This window comes from Hypomesus nipponensis, chromosome 12, assembly GCF_054491055.1.
Source record: "Hypomesus nipponensis isolate SF chromosome 12, ASM5449105v1, whole genome shotgun sequence".
Lineage (NCBI taxonomy): Eukaryota > Metazoa > Chordata > Actinopteri > Osmeriformes > Osmeridae > Hypomesus > Hypomesus nipponensis.
The window spans coordinates 5,731,398-5,746,464 of NC_140372.1; the positions used below are offsets into that span (position 1 = coordinate 5,731,398).

Sequence of the window (15,067 nt, forward strand, 5' to 3'; positions counted from 1 at the left end):
AATTAACTCAGAATACAGTTTTATTTTCTCAAACAAAGAGACTCAAAAGAACAGCTTATCTGAGATAAAAGAACTGAACTGTATAGTGCCTCAAAATGATATTTGACTTTGAAGGTAATTGAAATTCTGTTTCAAAGTCTTAGAGCTTATGAACATTCAATTAAGTCTATACTTTTATACAATTCGTTTCTGTGAAAATAACATCAAAGTTATGAAACGATAAGATATTGCACTGCAGGAAGCTTTTAGATTTGAGAGAAAACTTGTGCAGAACTAGGTCACTTGCAGGTGACGTGAACATACTGTGATGAACTGATTTGACTGCTTTGAAGAAGAAAAGGCAGAGAGCCCAGTAAGAGGATAGCTGCTGCTGGAGTTGAGCTGAAACACCAAAATGTAACTTGCCGAGAACTTTAAAAAAAGATGGTAATGTAGCATTCAGTCTGTCTGCTTCTCCAGTCCTGTTTTCTTCTGTAGCCATATGTGTTTGCTTAAATTATGATCCGGGAATCTCACTATGTTATGTGCGTGTCATCAAACCATATGCTTTGAAACTTTGTGTGCATTTGTCTTTCTCTTCCTGGTCCAGACATTCTCCAGGAGGGGAAGTGTGCTGCATGCAAGGTTTCCATATATTACTGTAAGTTGGTACCTCCCATTGGCGTGGGTTTACAATTCAAAGTGTGAGCGATGCGAGGGATTTACCTGAAGGTGCTGGGTAAAGAAGATAATGAGAAAGAGATGGGGAGAGAGAGAGAGAGTGGGGGAGAGAAAGAGAGAGAGAGAAAGAGAGAGAGAGGCAAAGAGGGAGACAGAGAGAGAGAGACAGAGAGAAAGAGAGAGAGAGAGAGAGAGAGAGAGAGGGGGGGGGAGAGGAGGGGGAGAGGGTAAGGCGTGAATATTTTGTCAGGCAGCGAGACACCGCAGATGCCACACGGCCTGTGAACGTGGCGCCCGTGGGTGTGCTCGCACGTCCTCCGCGGTTGTTTCTCCAACGAGCAGGGTCCCGCTCTCAGCGTCGACAAAGTGACACAGAGCATTACTGTCACATCCATCAGCCTCGTACGCACGCGGGAGAATTCACTTTGGGGTTACGGGATCGAGCGGGCGCGCAGGGGTGGGGATGGATAGGCGAGAGCTTTTCTTGGTGTAAAGTCAAGTGACTGATGTGTTTGAATGGGCTCCTGTGAGGCTGTCTGGGGAGGGGGGAAAGAGAGCCACATCAGGCCTCAGAGAGATGCTTTCCACGGCTTGCTGCTTCGTGCCAACATGCAGATGACAATGGCCCCCTGTGTGGATCACAGCAACAGAGATCACACGCCTCTCTGGAGTTGATAGATAACACAAAAATATACGCTGAATAAAAAGGACTTCAAGGACCCCGTGGGGGGGGGGGGGGGGGATGTTTTCAGACTTGCTGAAAGAAATGATTCACAACATGGAGAAAAATCAAGATGTCGCCGATCTATTTATTTTTGTCCTCGAAGGCTGTCCTTGTCTCTCCTTTAGCTGTTCCTTGGTTTCCCTTTTGCTTCTTCTGCTCTCTCTACTCCTTTCTTACCCCCTGGACACCCACAACGAACAGGACTTTGTTCACCCGGTGACTGTTTCAATTTACCACGGCACCTACTGTGATTTGCCAAGGCTGTGGAAAATGACCTATCACCTCTAATTGGTCTGAGGGCTTCTCATACTAATACTAACTCTTGAGGCAGTATGAAGTGGATCCTTGCTGTATGTGGTGGACCACTGCTGTCTGCGGATCAGCAGGTTTTGATTAGAGAGCCAAGTTGCTTGATTTCATTTCAGATTCCATGAGAGAACTTTTTTTTTTTTTAGCACAGTCTCACTCTAATATCTTTTTTAATTAAGCAAAGGAAAAGGAGAACCTTGATTCACATCTGTGGGAATGCTAGATAAAAAAATAAATCCTGGAGGATTGAGAGCAACATCTTCAGCTCAAATATTATCCCTTGCATCGAAAAATGTTAATTGCTTGAATCTATTAGTTTTGGGGGTCACTTGTGTGAAGAAAGTTCTACTGTGGAAAAGGTTTAAAGCATGCAGCTTCACCAAAAAGAACAGTTCCTGTCCAGAGAGAGTTGATGTTCTCATTAAATGGACACCACAGTATTTTAAAGAAAGATAACGAAATACTTTAAACTTGCGTTTTCAGTTCCTGTATAATTATTTGCATTAAACAGAAATGAACCTTTTTTCACATGAGGGTTGCGATGTCCTGAGTTCAAGAGTTTGTTAGAGGGTTTAGGGTTCTTCAATGGTGTCCAGCCAACTTCTCCCAGATTCCATCATTACTCAGCAAGGATACAGAGATCGGATAGTATATTAAGATGATTCATGTAGGGCGTCATAGCCCACACTGGTGGGAAAACAAATACAAAACCAAACAGCTTTTGTGCTCAATAGACTTTGAAAGGTAGGATCAGAACAATACTGAACCACGGGTAACCCAAAGAAAGTCTGTGTCTTTCATCAATGAACATTTTGGAAGTCATCGGTTGGCAGAGATCCAAACCACCTTGTGCACATACATCTCCCACCCCTTCCCCCTCTTAACCCCATCCCCTATATCTCTCCCTGATGGAAACATTCATTTGGCTTTCATCCACTGTCTTGACCGCGGTCAAGTCCCAAAGAACTCTCCCTAGACACAAACTGCTAACTTCTGCTTTCCACTTCTACCCAACACATTGTAATAATACTTGACATATTCATATATACAGGAACAGTTTTTTTCTGGATGAATGTCCGTCACTGGCAGGTCAGCCACTTGACCAGCTGGTGGAGCTATCGAGCCACCCGGATCTGTAACCCCTTCTGCTACCTGACCTCACGTCATCCTGGGAAACGCTGCAGTACATTTACACAAAAAACTGTGGCAGGCGTTCCCAATCTGCATGTTTGGACTCTTTTCAGCATCACCCTGTGGGGAGGTTCTGATTCTACAACAGCAGCGTTTAGTCTGCTTGGTTTGTTCCCATAATTTCGACAAATATCCTCAGCCCAGATGCCCTCTGAGAACTCCGGATGTTTCTTCTGGGCTGGATCGCAATGTTCTCTGTAGGCCCTTAGACTGTGGGTGTCTAATGAGTTCCTTTCCCTTACTGTATGAAGGCCTGTTTCTGAGCTCTAGTTCTTGCTTAGCTTGAGAAGAAAGCTTTTTGTTTGTCTAACACCGCGTCTCGAACTGTGTGTGTGTTTGTCTGTTTGTGTGGTGGATGTCTGTAGACGTGAGGGGGAGAGACGCTGCTGTGGGTCGCATCTCCTGTGAGAGAGCATCTCACCAGGGGGAGACACAAAGAACGAGAAGACAGACCCCATTTTTTTGCGTGGCTAGGTTCAAACGCTTCCTGTCTATTTGTACGAGGAGAGCAGTGCCAGGACAAGTACCATCTCATCTTTCAGCAGTTCACTAGACGCACAACTGGAGTCTTCTACCATAGTTTTTCTCTATGTCTATTTCTCCATAGAAATACTATCCAAACCCATTTCACGGACAGTTAGTTTAAATGGGTAAAGTAAATCTCTACTTTTCATTCATGCAAAACAGAGAGAGAGAGTCTTCAACTCCAACTTGAATGCATACTGCATGAAGGGTAACAGGAAACTCAAGTTCAGTCCCTTCAGAGATAGCACAAGACTTTTGGAGAGAGCGTAGACTAAAACGAGAATGATTATTTGAAGTATGATTTTCCTTGCCTGAAACCTGCTACGATTACCTCTGGCACTGCAAAGTGTTGCATTATTGAACCAGGGCCTGCTTCTAGAGGCTAAATTGGTCCAAAGTGGATGTAGAGATTATGCAAGATTCAAATCTCAACAAAAGTTGCCTCTGGGCTTCAGCACCTATTCATTTAAAAAAAATTATATCAAACTATATAAGATGCATACTTTCTTTCTTTCCCGCCCTCTCACTCTCTCCTTCTCGCTCTCTCTTTATCTCTCTCACAGGCACATACCTCTCCACAGAGCCTTTCAAGCATTCAGTTCCCATAAAGAGGCTATGCACTAATTGTGCAGCATTCCTTGTTGCGACCACACAGCTCTGCTTGACAAAGTAGGATGTGGATGCACACTTAATCTTCTGCACCGACAGTCCATGCACTTCCCAGAGAGTCAGCACCTTTGCCAGTGGCACGGTGAATGGAAAGAAGGGTGAGGGACAGACTTGGCAGAGATCTAGGAGTCCCCGATGTCCTTGAAACTTCATTGACTGCACCATTACAAAGCTCTGACACTGACAGACAGGTGACAGGTGCCATAAGGCCCAGGAGCAGTAATTTTTGGGGTGATTTATAACGATGATATGATACTACTGTGCAGAAGTCTGCAAGTCTGGATATGTTCTAAAACCTCAATATCTGTTCAGAGTGGGAAAACAGCTCACAGAAACCAGCAACACAGTGTAACGAGTTTCAACAACGGAGATCTTTCAAAGAAGAGGCAGAAAATCCCCTAATTTAATGATGTTGTAAGATGGTACATTAGTATTAAATGTTAGTACAATATAATGAATTACATTTTTAATGACTGGACTTGCTGGAGGTTTAATAAGGACCCGTACACTTGGTGCCACAATGGGATTGGTCGGATTGTTTTCCGTTTCCTGTCTGGTCATCAGTGTTTTTTTTGCCTGCACACACAGTCACACAGTCACACAGTCACACAGTCACACAGTCACACACACACACACACACACACACACACACACACACACACACACACACACACACACACAGCATTCCCTTTATCTCACTTCTTTCCCCTCAAACATTTCAAATGCACCATGACAAACTCCTCCAAAATACTTTGGCATGCTCGGAGTGTAATTCCCCAGTAATGTATTCCTCCTCTCCTCTCTCTTCCTCTCTTCCATGAAGTTCCCAGTACCACGCGCTGGCAAAGTGTCAGGGCGATCACAATACATGATGTATGGTGGCAGGCCATACAAATGGCCCGCTCCCGCCACATCCCTGTTGCAAACACAGCCTCATGTACTTTTCATAAGTCGGCAGCTCTGCAGTGCAGTTTGGTCCTGATCCAGCTAGCAGCGTTGTGTCTAATTGGTTCTACCTTCAGGAGGCTGGAACAAATGGGTATTCTAAAAAAAAAGTCCTCTATTCAAAGAACGAATATGCCAAAACTGCATAATAGATGCACTTATCCTTTCACAACCCCATAGTGGTATTTATAATTTGATGACCCGGAACACCTCCTCCATCTCTGGTTAGATTGCTGCGATCCTCCAAACTTATTTGGACCACTCTAATGTAAGTATGACGAAGGGGTCTCTTGAAAATGAAAGGTTCTAAGTGCCACATGTCCTTATTTGATCTTGAACACTCATCAGGGTAGATGTGGCCCGGAAAGAAAACGTATCAGTAGGTACTGTCCTTAGAATGTGTGTGCTCTAACTGAGAAGTTGAACAGCCGCCTCCAAACGCACACACACACGCGCGCACACACACACAGTATGATTCCATGACCGGGATGTACACTTACTCCAACGTACAAATTAGACGTCGCTAAGTGTTTACTAAATGACTCAAATGCTAAAGAGAGTTCATTCAGGTCAGTTGACTCCTGGGCCAACAAGACTCAGTTCCCTGCAAATGAGGAGCAGACCTGGGGCTCATTGTTCCATGCTGAGATAAGCAGAGCTTATGTGCAGGACAATATGGAATCGGTGAGGTGAATACAAATAAGGGTTTATTAATAAACACATTAGTAGCCATTTTAAGACCGAAGCTTGGTGTCGTAAAGGAAAGACGCAAAAGTTCAAATGGGCAACAATGATTCTTCCATTCCTGTTTTTAAAACAGGTTGTCACATGTCAGGTTAGGTTTGTATCCACACCACTCACTTGAGTAGTGTAAGCAAGTGGCATCCTAATTTCAAGGCAGTCGTACATCAACTGGTGAGGAAACTCACCTGAACATCTAAAACCAATGAGAAGTAAAGGAGACTTGTAGGCACTGCTGCCTCTCATGCTCTTAAAACGTACTTTATCAACACACTGTGTCATGGACTCAATATAAACATGGCCACAGCTAATAATCATTACCATGTCATTACGTAAGATGGAGAATACGATTATGCTTCTATACAGATCAACATGGCCTACCTGAACTGTCCCTATGTTATGAAATTATGCCACCAAAGCGGGGACGCTATGACACATTTGCCCCCCTTGTTGACCCCATTAAATGTCTGATGGTTTTATCACCAGTCGGCCACCACAGCCTGACCTGAATGTTCTCCAGTCTGCCCAGCCTGGAGGCGTAGACAGTAAAACAGTCATTACAAATGCAAGAAAACACCAAACTGCCTGACAGATTTACCACTTCCCAACCATGAGAAGATTTACTGAGAGCATATAACAAGTCATTTCTCACTGCTACAACCAATGTCCCCTTGTGTCTTGCTATCACACCGCCCCAATAACATTTTGTCCTCACATCTTTATAGCTGGTGGCAGTGGAGGGCGAGTCGAACGACAATCATTTATTTCACTCAATCTGAAGAGCTGGGGATATTGGGGAAAAAAAAAAAAAAAAGTCCATTCCCAAACCCATGCGGTATGAGCTGAGGGACCTGAACTCTTGGTCCGTTCACATTCCATTCAAGTGGCGTTCAAGTTCAAGGCTTTTAACGACAGGACAAATAATCCCCTTCAAATGCTGGCTGTAATTTGACATGCTTGTGTGCAAAACAAATGTAATGGGACAACATACTGTCCATGTGATTGTTTTACTTACTTTATGCATTTTATTTGTCCAAGCACCTAACATTACCCCTTTGTACATGTACTCGGGTGTGCACACTTATGTGAATTAAATTATCCATAAATTGGGAATATTTTTATGGAAGGCTGTAAAAGGTTATGGATTTTAAATGGAGTAGAACAGTATATTTTGAGATAAAGTGGCCCTTAGTGGTAGCACTAATACCATCTGAATTGACATTGGACTGTTGGCAACCGTATGATTAGAAACCAGGCTGCCAAGTACTTTGCCTGAAAATAGTGAAACTTCCCTTAAACTAACCCTTAGAGTTCAGAACCAAATTCAGAGAACAAAAGAAAACATGAACAGGATACATCATGTGAGCAACATAAATTTAGGTCAACTTTATTTACAAAGACAAATAAGGGAATCCCATTCTTCCAAGTGCAGAGAACGTTGATGGATAGACATGTTCATGGTGCACACCTGTGAGAGACAAAGAGAAAGATTGATAAAATGGCTAGTGCAGATCTGTTGACAGAAATCCAATTTCAGAGTAAACAGCAGTTAAGATAAATGTGACAGTGACAACTGCTAGTCAGGCTTGGTTCCCCCTGATATTTATCTGCTCTCCTAATGTCAAATTACCATGCTAATGTGCGAGCTTATCTTAAAATGACAACAGAGAAATGAACTTGCACGACATTTGAAACTATCCCCACACACACACACACACACACACACACACACACATCAGTCATTTGTTTGAGGTCGACAGTAAAATCAACAGTAGCAAACAGTGATGGATGTCATTGTCTCTCTTGAGCGCAGTTCAAATTCATGCCAAGAAACCGCTAATGGTTCCTGACGTGAATGTGAACCCCAGTTAATGGATCAGCGACTATTACCGTGAAGGCCGCATGGAACGCACAGTCACTTCACTTCTTCAGCAGCTGATGTCTGACAACAATGAAGGGGAAAGCGAAGCCACTGCCGAAAAACACCACCATCATGCCCAGCAGACGCCACTTGTTTTCAACCGAAAACGGAAGGTTCTGAAATGAAAATACACAGAAAGAGAAACAGTGAGTCGGGCAAGAATGAAGGCACATCACCAAAATATCCAGGCTTACAACTGTTGAATCCGTGTGTCTGGGTGAGCGTCTACAGCAACAAGCTAAACTCAAGGACTCCTTGAAGGACTGCTGTCAGTGGTTGAACACAGACATGCCATGTCCTGTCCACCAATACATGCAGACACATAATGTACGATTGTGTTGAGAGTAGGTCTTAAGCAGCTCGGTTAGCATAGCATACATAAAACCCTTTGGGACACTTACAGGATGTTAACGTCTATGCGACGGGGCTACTAAATTACACTACACAGTCTAGCTAGCTAGGTTACCTAGGTTAACTAACTAGCTAATCCAACGTAGCCAGTAGTCTACAAGTTTCCCATTGCGTTCATAAATATTCAACCGAAATGTTTAGCTAACATATTTGCTATTTTACGTAATCTAGCTGGCTAACTTGTTACTAAACGAAGACTAATTTACAATCTTAAACCACACCAGGAAATGATTAGCTTGCTAGCACGCTAGCGAAAAACAGCTAACGTCCGATTAGGATGCACAGCAATTTACTGTGGTGCTACTACTAGCTAGCGCAACACGTAACAGTGGTGTACTGCTACTGCTAGTGCTAGCATGGATGGTGATAGATAACCTGCCTGTACCGCCATAAGAAACTGGCGAACGTTCGATAATATACATTCTATACATAAAGCTAGAGCAAGGCTACATTTAGCTCGCTAGTGATCAACTTAATGAGTAAGCAAACACTCTTTTTTTAAATCCAACACAGTAGCCTAGCCTAAGATAGCTTGCATTGTCAAGGCATGACCTCCAAAGCAGGATTGGACCCGAGGCAAGGCCCGCTGTTTTAAATTGTTAATATTTTAAAATAAATTACCTTTCCGGGTCCCTCTGCGTAATGCGAAGAGCGAACCGCAGAGGTTGTGAATCGTCGAACGGCCTGCCCAAGCATTTTATCTTGCAATGTCTATTCTTGATCTGTGAGAAACTGCTATTTGCGACCTTCTTGTTGCTGTAAGGAATGAGTAAAGAGGATGTCGAACAGGACTTTGGGAAACACAAATACTGCGGTGGAAGCTGGGAAATGTAGTTCTGTAAGATGGATCTGCCATCGGATCTTTCTGCAACATATACTAATATAAGATAATAAACTAAAACGTATTTATAAGATATGTATATTGTATGTGTTATTCACTGTTTCTTGCATATCAAAATATGTTCTCTCGTTGACAAAACGTTGATTTGGTTGTGCGACTCTAAAAATATGGACCTAGTGTCTGCAGGTAAAGATAAGGGGAAACACTTAAAAGGTAGTTTATACCCAGTAGTCTGGAAATAAACGGTATTAGATAGGAATCACAGGGCTCACTCTATGGCCCCTGTCGTCTACCAAATCTGCTCAGTGAGATTAAAGCTCCAATGTTTTATGCTTCAGTAGAAACTTAGATTTATGCTTATTTGTGCAAAACGATGTCACAGCGTCCACCCACACCTTCACTTAACAGCACTGAGGCTAATGTTTTATTTATGACAGAGTTCTGTTCAATAAAGACTATTTTTTGAATCCCAGTACTCTCCTGAACCTCTGGTTTATAGATGGGCGGTCATAGGAAGCTTTTACAAAGCTTTAAATGCTAACCCTGCATCAAACAGATTAGATTCTGAACAGTTTTTAGACCAATTTTCACTGTGCCTGACATTTGGTTCATCATTTAGTAAGCAGATGCAATATTTTTTTGTTCTGGACTTGTGAAGTGATTGTGTTGCCTATATGTGTGTGTGTGTGTGTTTTACTGTAATGTAAAGTAAAATCATTGGTACAGTCACTGAATAAACTAATTAGGTTTGATGCAGAAAAAAAAAGTGTTTAATGCACAGATAATGACTGGGCCCCCGTAAGCAATAATGCTTTGATGAACTAAAATGGTGAAGTGGAATAATATGCTCTCGCTGATCATGCTGCTGCAGGAAAGGGAAAGTGGTTAGTATCCTCCAAGAAGAGCACGGCTCGCAATTATTGTTTGAATGTGGAAACCTGCCCTGGATGAAATGTCATGATGGAACAATCCGGAGAAGATAAATGGAAAAGAATTGTGTTCATTGCACTCCGTCCTATGTATAAGAAAGTAATGGATTTCCTCTGAGGAAAAAACGAGGCCATTGTCGGATAATAATGAGGGGCTTAATCATATGTGACAAGAGTTTCAAGTTAATTCACCTTTTGAAGGCTTTCTTTTAAGCAATACTGCTAACTATATATTGGCTTCAAATCTCAGGACGAACAGTAAAAAAAAATATATATATATATATGTACGACCGTGGTCCTCTGTCGACAAGTGAGATGACCGTGAGGGTTGTTTGGCACACTTCTGGGTGACACATGGCAGCCGTTCCTCCGTCCCAACCACACAAGCAAGGACGTGGCTCATCAGTACTGAGCCCCATACCTTAGCCCCTCCGTGCCACGTCGCAGAACAGAAGGGAGTTCCAAAGGTCTCTGTTTGGATGGGGACGGCCACACGAAGCTACTTACCCCCTGTCAGCGCTGCCACATCCATCAGCCGGGGGGGGGTCACAACCGGGCCTGCTGCCACATATCTCCACTGTCACTCCCTCCGTCCACCATTAGCCAAATGAAGGATCAGGAGTCTCCACCTCAGCCTCGCCACTGGTGAGTCCTCGAACCAAACAACACCTAGGGGATGACTGACAGCAAATAATGAAGTCCATCTCTTTTTTTTGTGTGTCACTCCCCTCATTGACAGGGTGTACGTGGGATTATGACTTCTGCAGTGTTTACTGAATCAATCCAGGTAGTAAATAGAGAAGCAAATACATGAAAAAAACGGAATGCTATTTACATTCACTGGTTGGTGTACAGACCTTTCAGCAGACAATCCTCTGCGCATAAACTGTAAGCCTCAATGTAACAAAAGCAAATACAAAATGCACGCCCACCTAAGGTGTTTAATTAAAATTCCCTCATTCATTCCACTAACGCCCACAACCCACTCACAGAAAAAATTGCTCAATCATACTGGCAACCAACCCTGTAATCAACGTTGCACATTCCTGTGTGCATACTAACATACACGCATGAGCAATTAAAGATCAATGTTGCAATTGCCATGACAATCGAGTCCACATTTAATTCAACTCAAAAGCACATGCCAGCACATGTCTAGACCTAATTCAAGTCAATAACAAGCTCTGGCGGCAATCTATCAATCATTTTTTTTGGGGGGGGATGATAAGAAGAGACAGCTGCCAAGGTACAGTATCATCCTCCCTCTAAATGGTGTAACGACTTTACACAATGGACAGGAGAGGTGCGGTGGATATTGTTAATCAAGGAGGACGGTTCGTTTTGGCAGCTGCTCCAGCACCAAGGTGCCTCGAATCGTTTTTGTTGACGGAGCGGATTCAAAAGATTGTGTCAGAGAAGGCTGGAGTGCGATGAGATGAGCGGTTTTATTGGATCTCAAAACATTCGTTGTCTGATTTCGTTGGGCCCGAGCGGGGAGGAGAGCACTTTATCAGGTGTCACTCTCCCCCCTCCCTTGTCTCTTTCCTCTTGGACAGATCTCCGACTGACGACTTTATCTGCCTGCTCCAGAGCCTGGAAGGGATGGGACTGATGAAAGAATGGTAAGTCATGCCTACTGATGAATGACTGACCCCACCCCTTCTCTCTCTCTCTCTCTCTCTCTCTCTCTCTCTCTCTCTCTCTCTCTCTCTCTCTCTCTCTCTCTCTATCTGTCTCTCTGTTTCTCTCTCTCTCTCTCTCTCTCTGTTTCTCTCTCTCTCTCACACCATCTCTCGGTCTCACTTTGTAAGTCTGTCAGAAGTCTGCCAGTTAGAAATGTGTCTTATTAAGTCGCCTTTCAACTCTCCACATCCATGGTCTTAACCAAGTAGACCAATGGTTCTTTGCAGCCCCCCCCCCCCCCCCGCGCACACACAAACACACTCATACTTTCCCCAGTTGACTGCCTGCAGCCATGGGACTCTGGGAGTTCATAACATGTACCTAGTAATTTCCACCAGCATTAATCTTTAAAGTGGATGAAGGGGAAATTGCATGGGCTTACTGCTGAGCCAGTCCTCTTGGGACTGTTAACCTCTGTCCTGATAGAGCGAGTCAAAAGCCTCAAGAAAAAAAGGCCCTCTTACCCTAGATTTGTTTGCATGCAACAACACAGATATTAATGCACTTCCATACACCTTTGTGACACAAATGGGCTTTTTTTTGCCTCTGAGCCATCACTGGTCTCCCACATAACCATGAATGGTAATGATTGAGTCTGGAATCGAAATAATCACAATAAAATTGAATACTGCATTTCGGGGATAATTATTTCGGAAGCCTGTGGTAAACACGGACTAGGTCATTTATCTTTTTTTGCTTCTGTAAGGTTTGGCCTGGACGATTCTGGGGAGGCCATTTTTACAGGTTATACGATGTGTGAAATGACTTCCTGCTTACCTTTGAAGTGACTGATTCTCCAAGATATAAACCAACATTTTTCGAGGAATCTGGTTTTCATCAAATTGGCAAAATGCTGTACACTAGTAGAACATTTGTGGGGTTAAAGATTTTGCAGAAACGTAATATGTACAATCAGCGCAGGTATCACAAACCATTCTGCTCTCAGTCATAATCTATACAGAACAGACACCTGCCATGGATGTATTTTTTGAGGACGTTTCATTGAAATAGTCTTTCAGTTCAGTTTTCAGTTCTGTCCTGAAGAGACATGGGAAGATGTGGAATTGATATGAATCTATACATTTTCTTCCATATGGTCATGGAATGTTGGTTGCATGCTAACCCTGAGCTAACATTCATGTGAATGAATGCTCTCTCAGGGGTCAGATTTACTGAAGTGGGCTTGCCTTTAACCTCAATAGTCTATGTCAAAAGTACCTTTTAACACTGTGTGTGCTTCTTGTATATGTTAATTGCGGGTCATGTTTAATGTGCCTAGTTGCTTGAATCACGTGTCATAAATGCTAGAGGTTCCGGTGCATTTTTGCACCTTTTTATTGTCCTTCACACAATCTAAACCAGATACAACAAAAGGGCTCTGTTTGCCACCCTGTCAACCACGAGACAAAGTGCCACAAAGCCACCTGTCAAGAAGCCGTTACCACGGGCGCCAGCTCGACCAAGGACTGACCGGGAGCATCTGTGCCCGTGTTTGTGTCTAATACGCTAATGAGAGCTGTCAAACAGTCACATCACTCTTGGTGCCCCGGGCTCTAACAATGGCACCTTCAATTTGCCTCTCATGAATCACATTACACACACGCACACACACAGACACACACACAAGCACACGCCCGCACACACACGGATGCCAGGGGCAAAAGGTGCACACAGCAAAACATACCGCACCACTAAATTACCTTGATTTCAATGTGTTTCCCACTAATCCATTAGCTGTACTTCACTTGCCTAGCTATAGAGGCCAGTGTTTCTTCATTCACAGGATTAGAGGCATCCCTACCAGCCCTCACAATCAAGCCAGGCTGGGCAGGAGACATACAGCCACATCCCATCTCTTTGGATTTGACTGAAAAACCCATCCACTCTTACCAAAAAAAGGATTCGTTTCGCTTGAGCATACTCTTTAATGCTCAGAGATGCGGACTGACTGATATCATGCAATGTTTATGGCTCCATGGGCATCCATCCATAACGGCCTTTTGGAATGTATTTTCAAAGACGGCTGCTTCACACTGTCACACAATCCGTCAAAAGCACCTTTTTCCCCCCTCTCTCCTCCGACCCCGTCCCAGCCCCAGTCTCACATCTCCACATCACCCCGATGACTTGACCTTCCTCTGCATGAGGCCAATTTGGGATTTTCCTTGGAATGTCTCCTCTTCAAACTCTGGTCACATTAGAACAGTCAGTTATGCCAAAGGAAGGCTTCCAACCATAAATTACCATTGGAAAAGAACGAACACAAGGGCAAAGGTCTGAGTTCTTTCCTTTTCCAAACTTTCTAACCTTTCTGTGTGTCTGGTACAGCTCTACAGCGTACTCTAATGAGCATCTCTATAGCATCTGTCCAACCAGTAATGAGCCAAATGTGCACTGAAGAAATCCAAGTTTGATGGTATAATTTTATACTCTCGGAATAGTCAGGAAATACACAATCCACAGGACTGTATGGATCTATCATTTTAATGCATCTGTCAAATAAACAGATGTCACTGCATGGTCATTTGTATCTGCTAATACTTGCATCCCTCTCATCTGCTATTAGCTAAGAAGTGACTAGAAATGGGATTCCCATTCTTACAGATGACATGGTTTTATTCAATGCATAGGGTGGTTTCTTGGAATAAAAGCAGAAAGAAGGCCGTCTCACACGTTGCAATAAGTAGACACAGAGCACCCACCTCCATTTGACACGACACAACGCGCACCAAAAAAACGGAACCGAATGCAATGCTGGACCTGGCCGTCCTCCGGCTGGCAGCCTCCCCTCAGACGTATCCTTCCACACCGCGTCAAGCTGGAGAGATGTACGCAAACAGGGGAGATCCAAGGGAAAGCAGTCGCCGAGTCTAAACGCCCCCCAGATGAGACTGACTGGCAGATCGGAAGCGGGAAGGCCCTGTGGATCTGGGAGCCCAAACAGGCGTACTCCCCCCCCCAGCCCTACCTGCCTGTTTGCCTGCCTGCTGGTTCTCTAGACATCAACAGCATGCCATGGGCTGACAGAGAGCCTTCTGCCAGAGAATCAAGCTCGCGCCACGGGCAGTGCGTGCGGTAGAGGCCCAGCGATGGCACAGGTGGAACTGTCATCTACCTGCCTGGATGCCGAGTTTGATCCCCCCCCCACCCCCCCCCCCCACCCCCCCCCCCCACCCCTCACTCGTTTAGCATGGTCTGGAACTGTTTGAACACGCAACATACGGAGGGCTCAGGTGTGGTTAAGCACTGGGGGAGTGTGTGTGTGTGTGTGTGGGGAGGGCATCTGCACAGTGTTGTCTTTGCCAGTCTGGCAATGCTGGTTTCCATCCTGGATTGACTTATGTAGAATCCACACCAAACGCTGTGAAGTTTTCCTACGACCTTTTAACACGTTATCCATTTAGAATCAACGCTGCAAAATCCATGACACGTCAAAAGGGCAACATCAAAGGCTGTCTGGCTCGACGGCACAGACGAGGGACAAACGTGAAGGCATCACAAGAAGCAACGCGCTGCTA

General features: G+C 44.2%; 1 protein-coding gene across 1 annotated transcript; it reads right to left on the reverse strand.

Moving 5' to 3' along the window:
- Positions 1-7,126: 7,126 nt before the first annotated feature.
- Positions 7,127-8,874, reverse strand: LOC146260783 (cytochrome c oxidase subunit 7C, mitochondrial). The gene is made up of 3 exons (XM_084668749.1): positions 8,718-8,874; positions 7,655-7,801; positions 7,127-7,232 (listed from the first exon to the last, which is right to left on the reverse strand). The coding sequence occupies exons 1-2, from the start codon at positions 8,790-8,792 to the stop codon at positions 7,685-7,687; spliced, it is 192 nt and encodes a 63-aa protein (XP_084524875.1). The 5' UTR covers positions 8,793-8,874; the 3' UTR covers positions 7,127-7,232; positions 7,655-7,684.
- Positions 8,875-15,067: the final 6,193 nt, after the last annotated feature.

Excerpts from the sequence above, each read along its gene's own strand:
- LOC146260783 (XM_084668749.1), bottom strand. The coding sequence starts at position 8,792 with ATGCTTGGGCAGGCCGTTCGACGATTCACAACCTCTGCGGTTCGCTCT. Across the intron at positions 7,802-8,717 it reads ACGCAGAGGGACCCGGAAAG|AACCTTCCGTTTTCGGTTGA; the intron begins GTAATTTATTTT and ends TTTTCATTTCAG.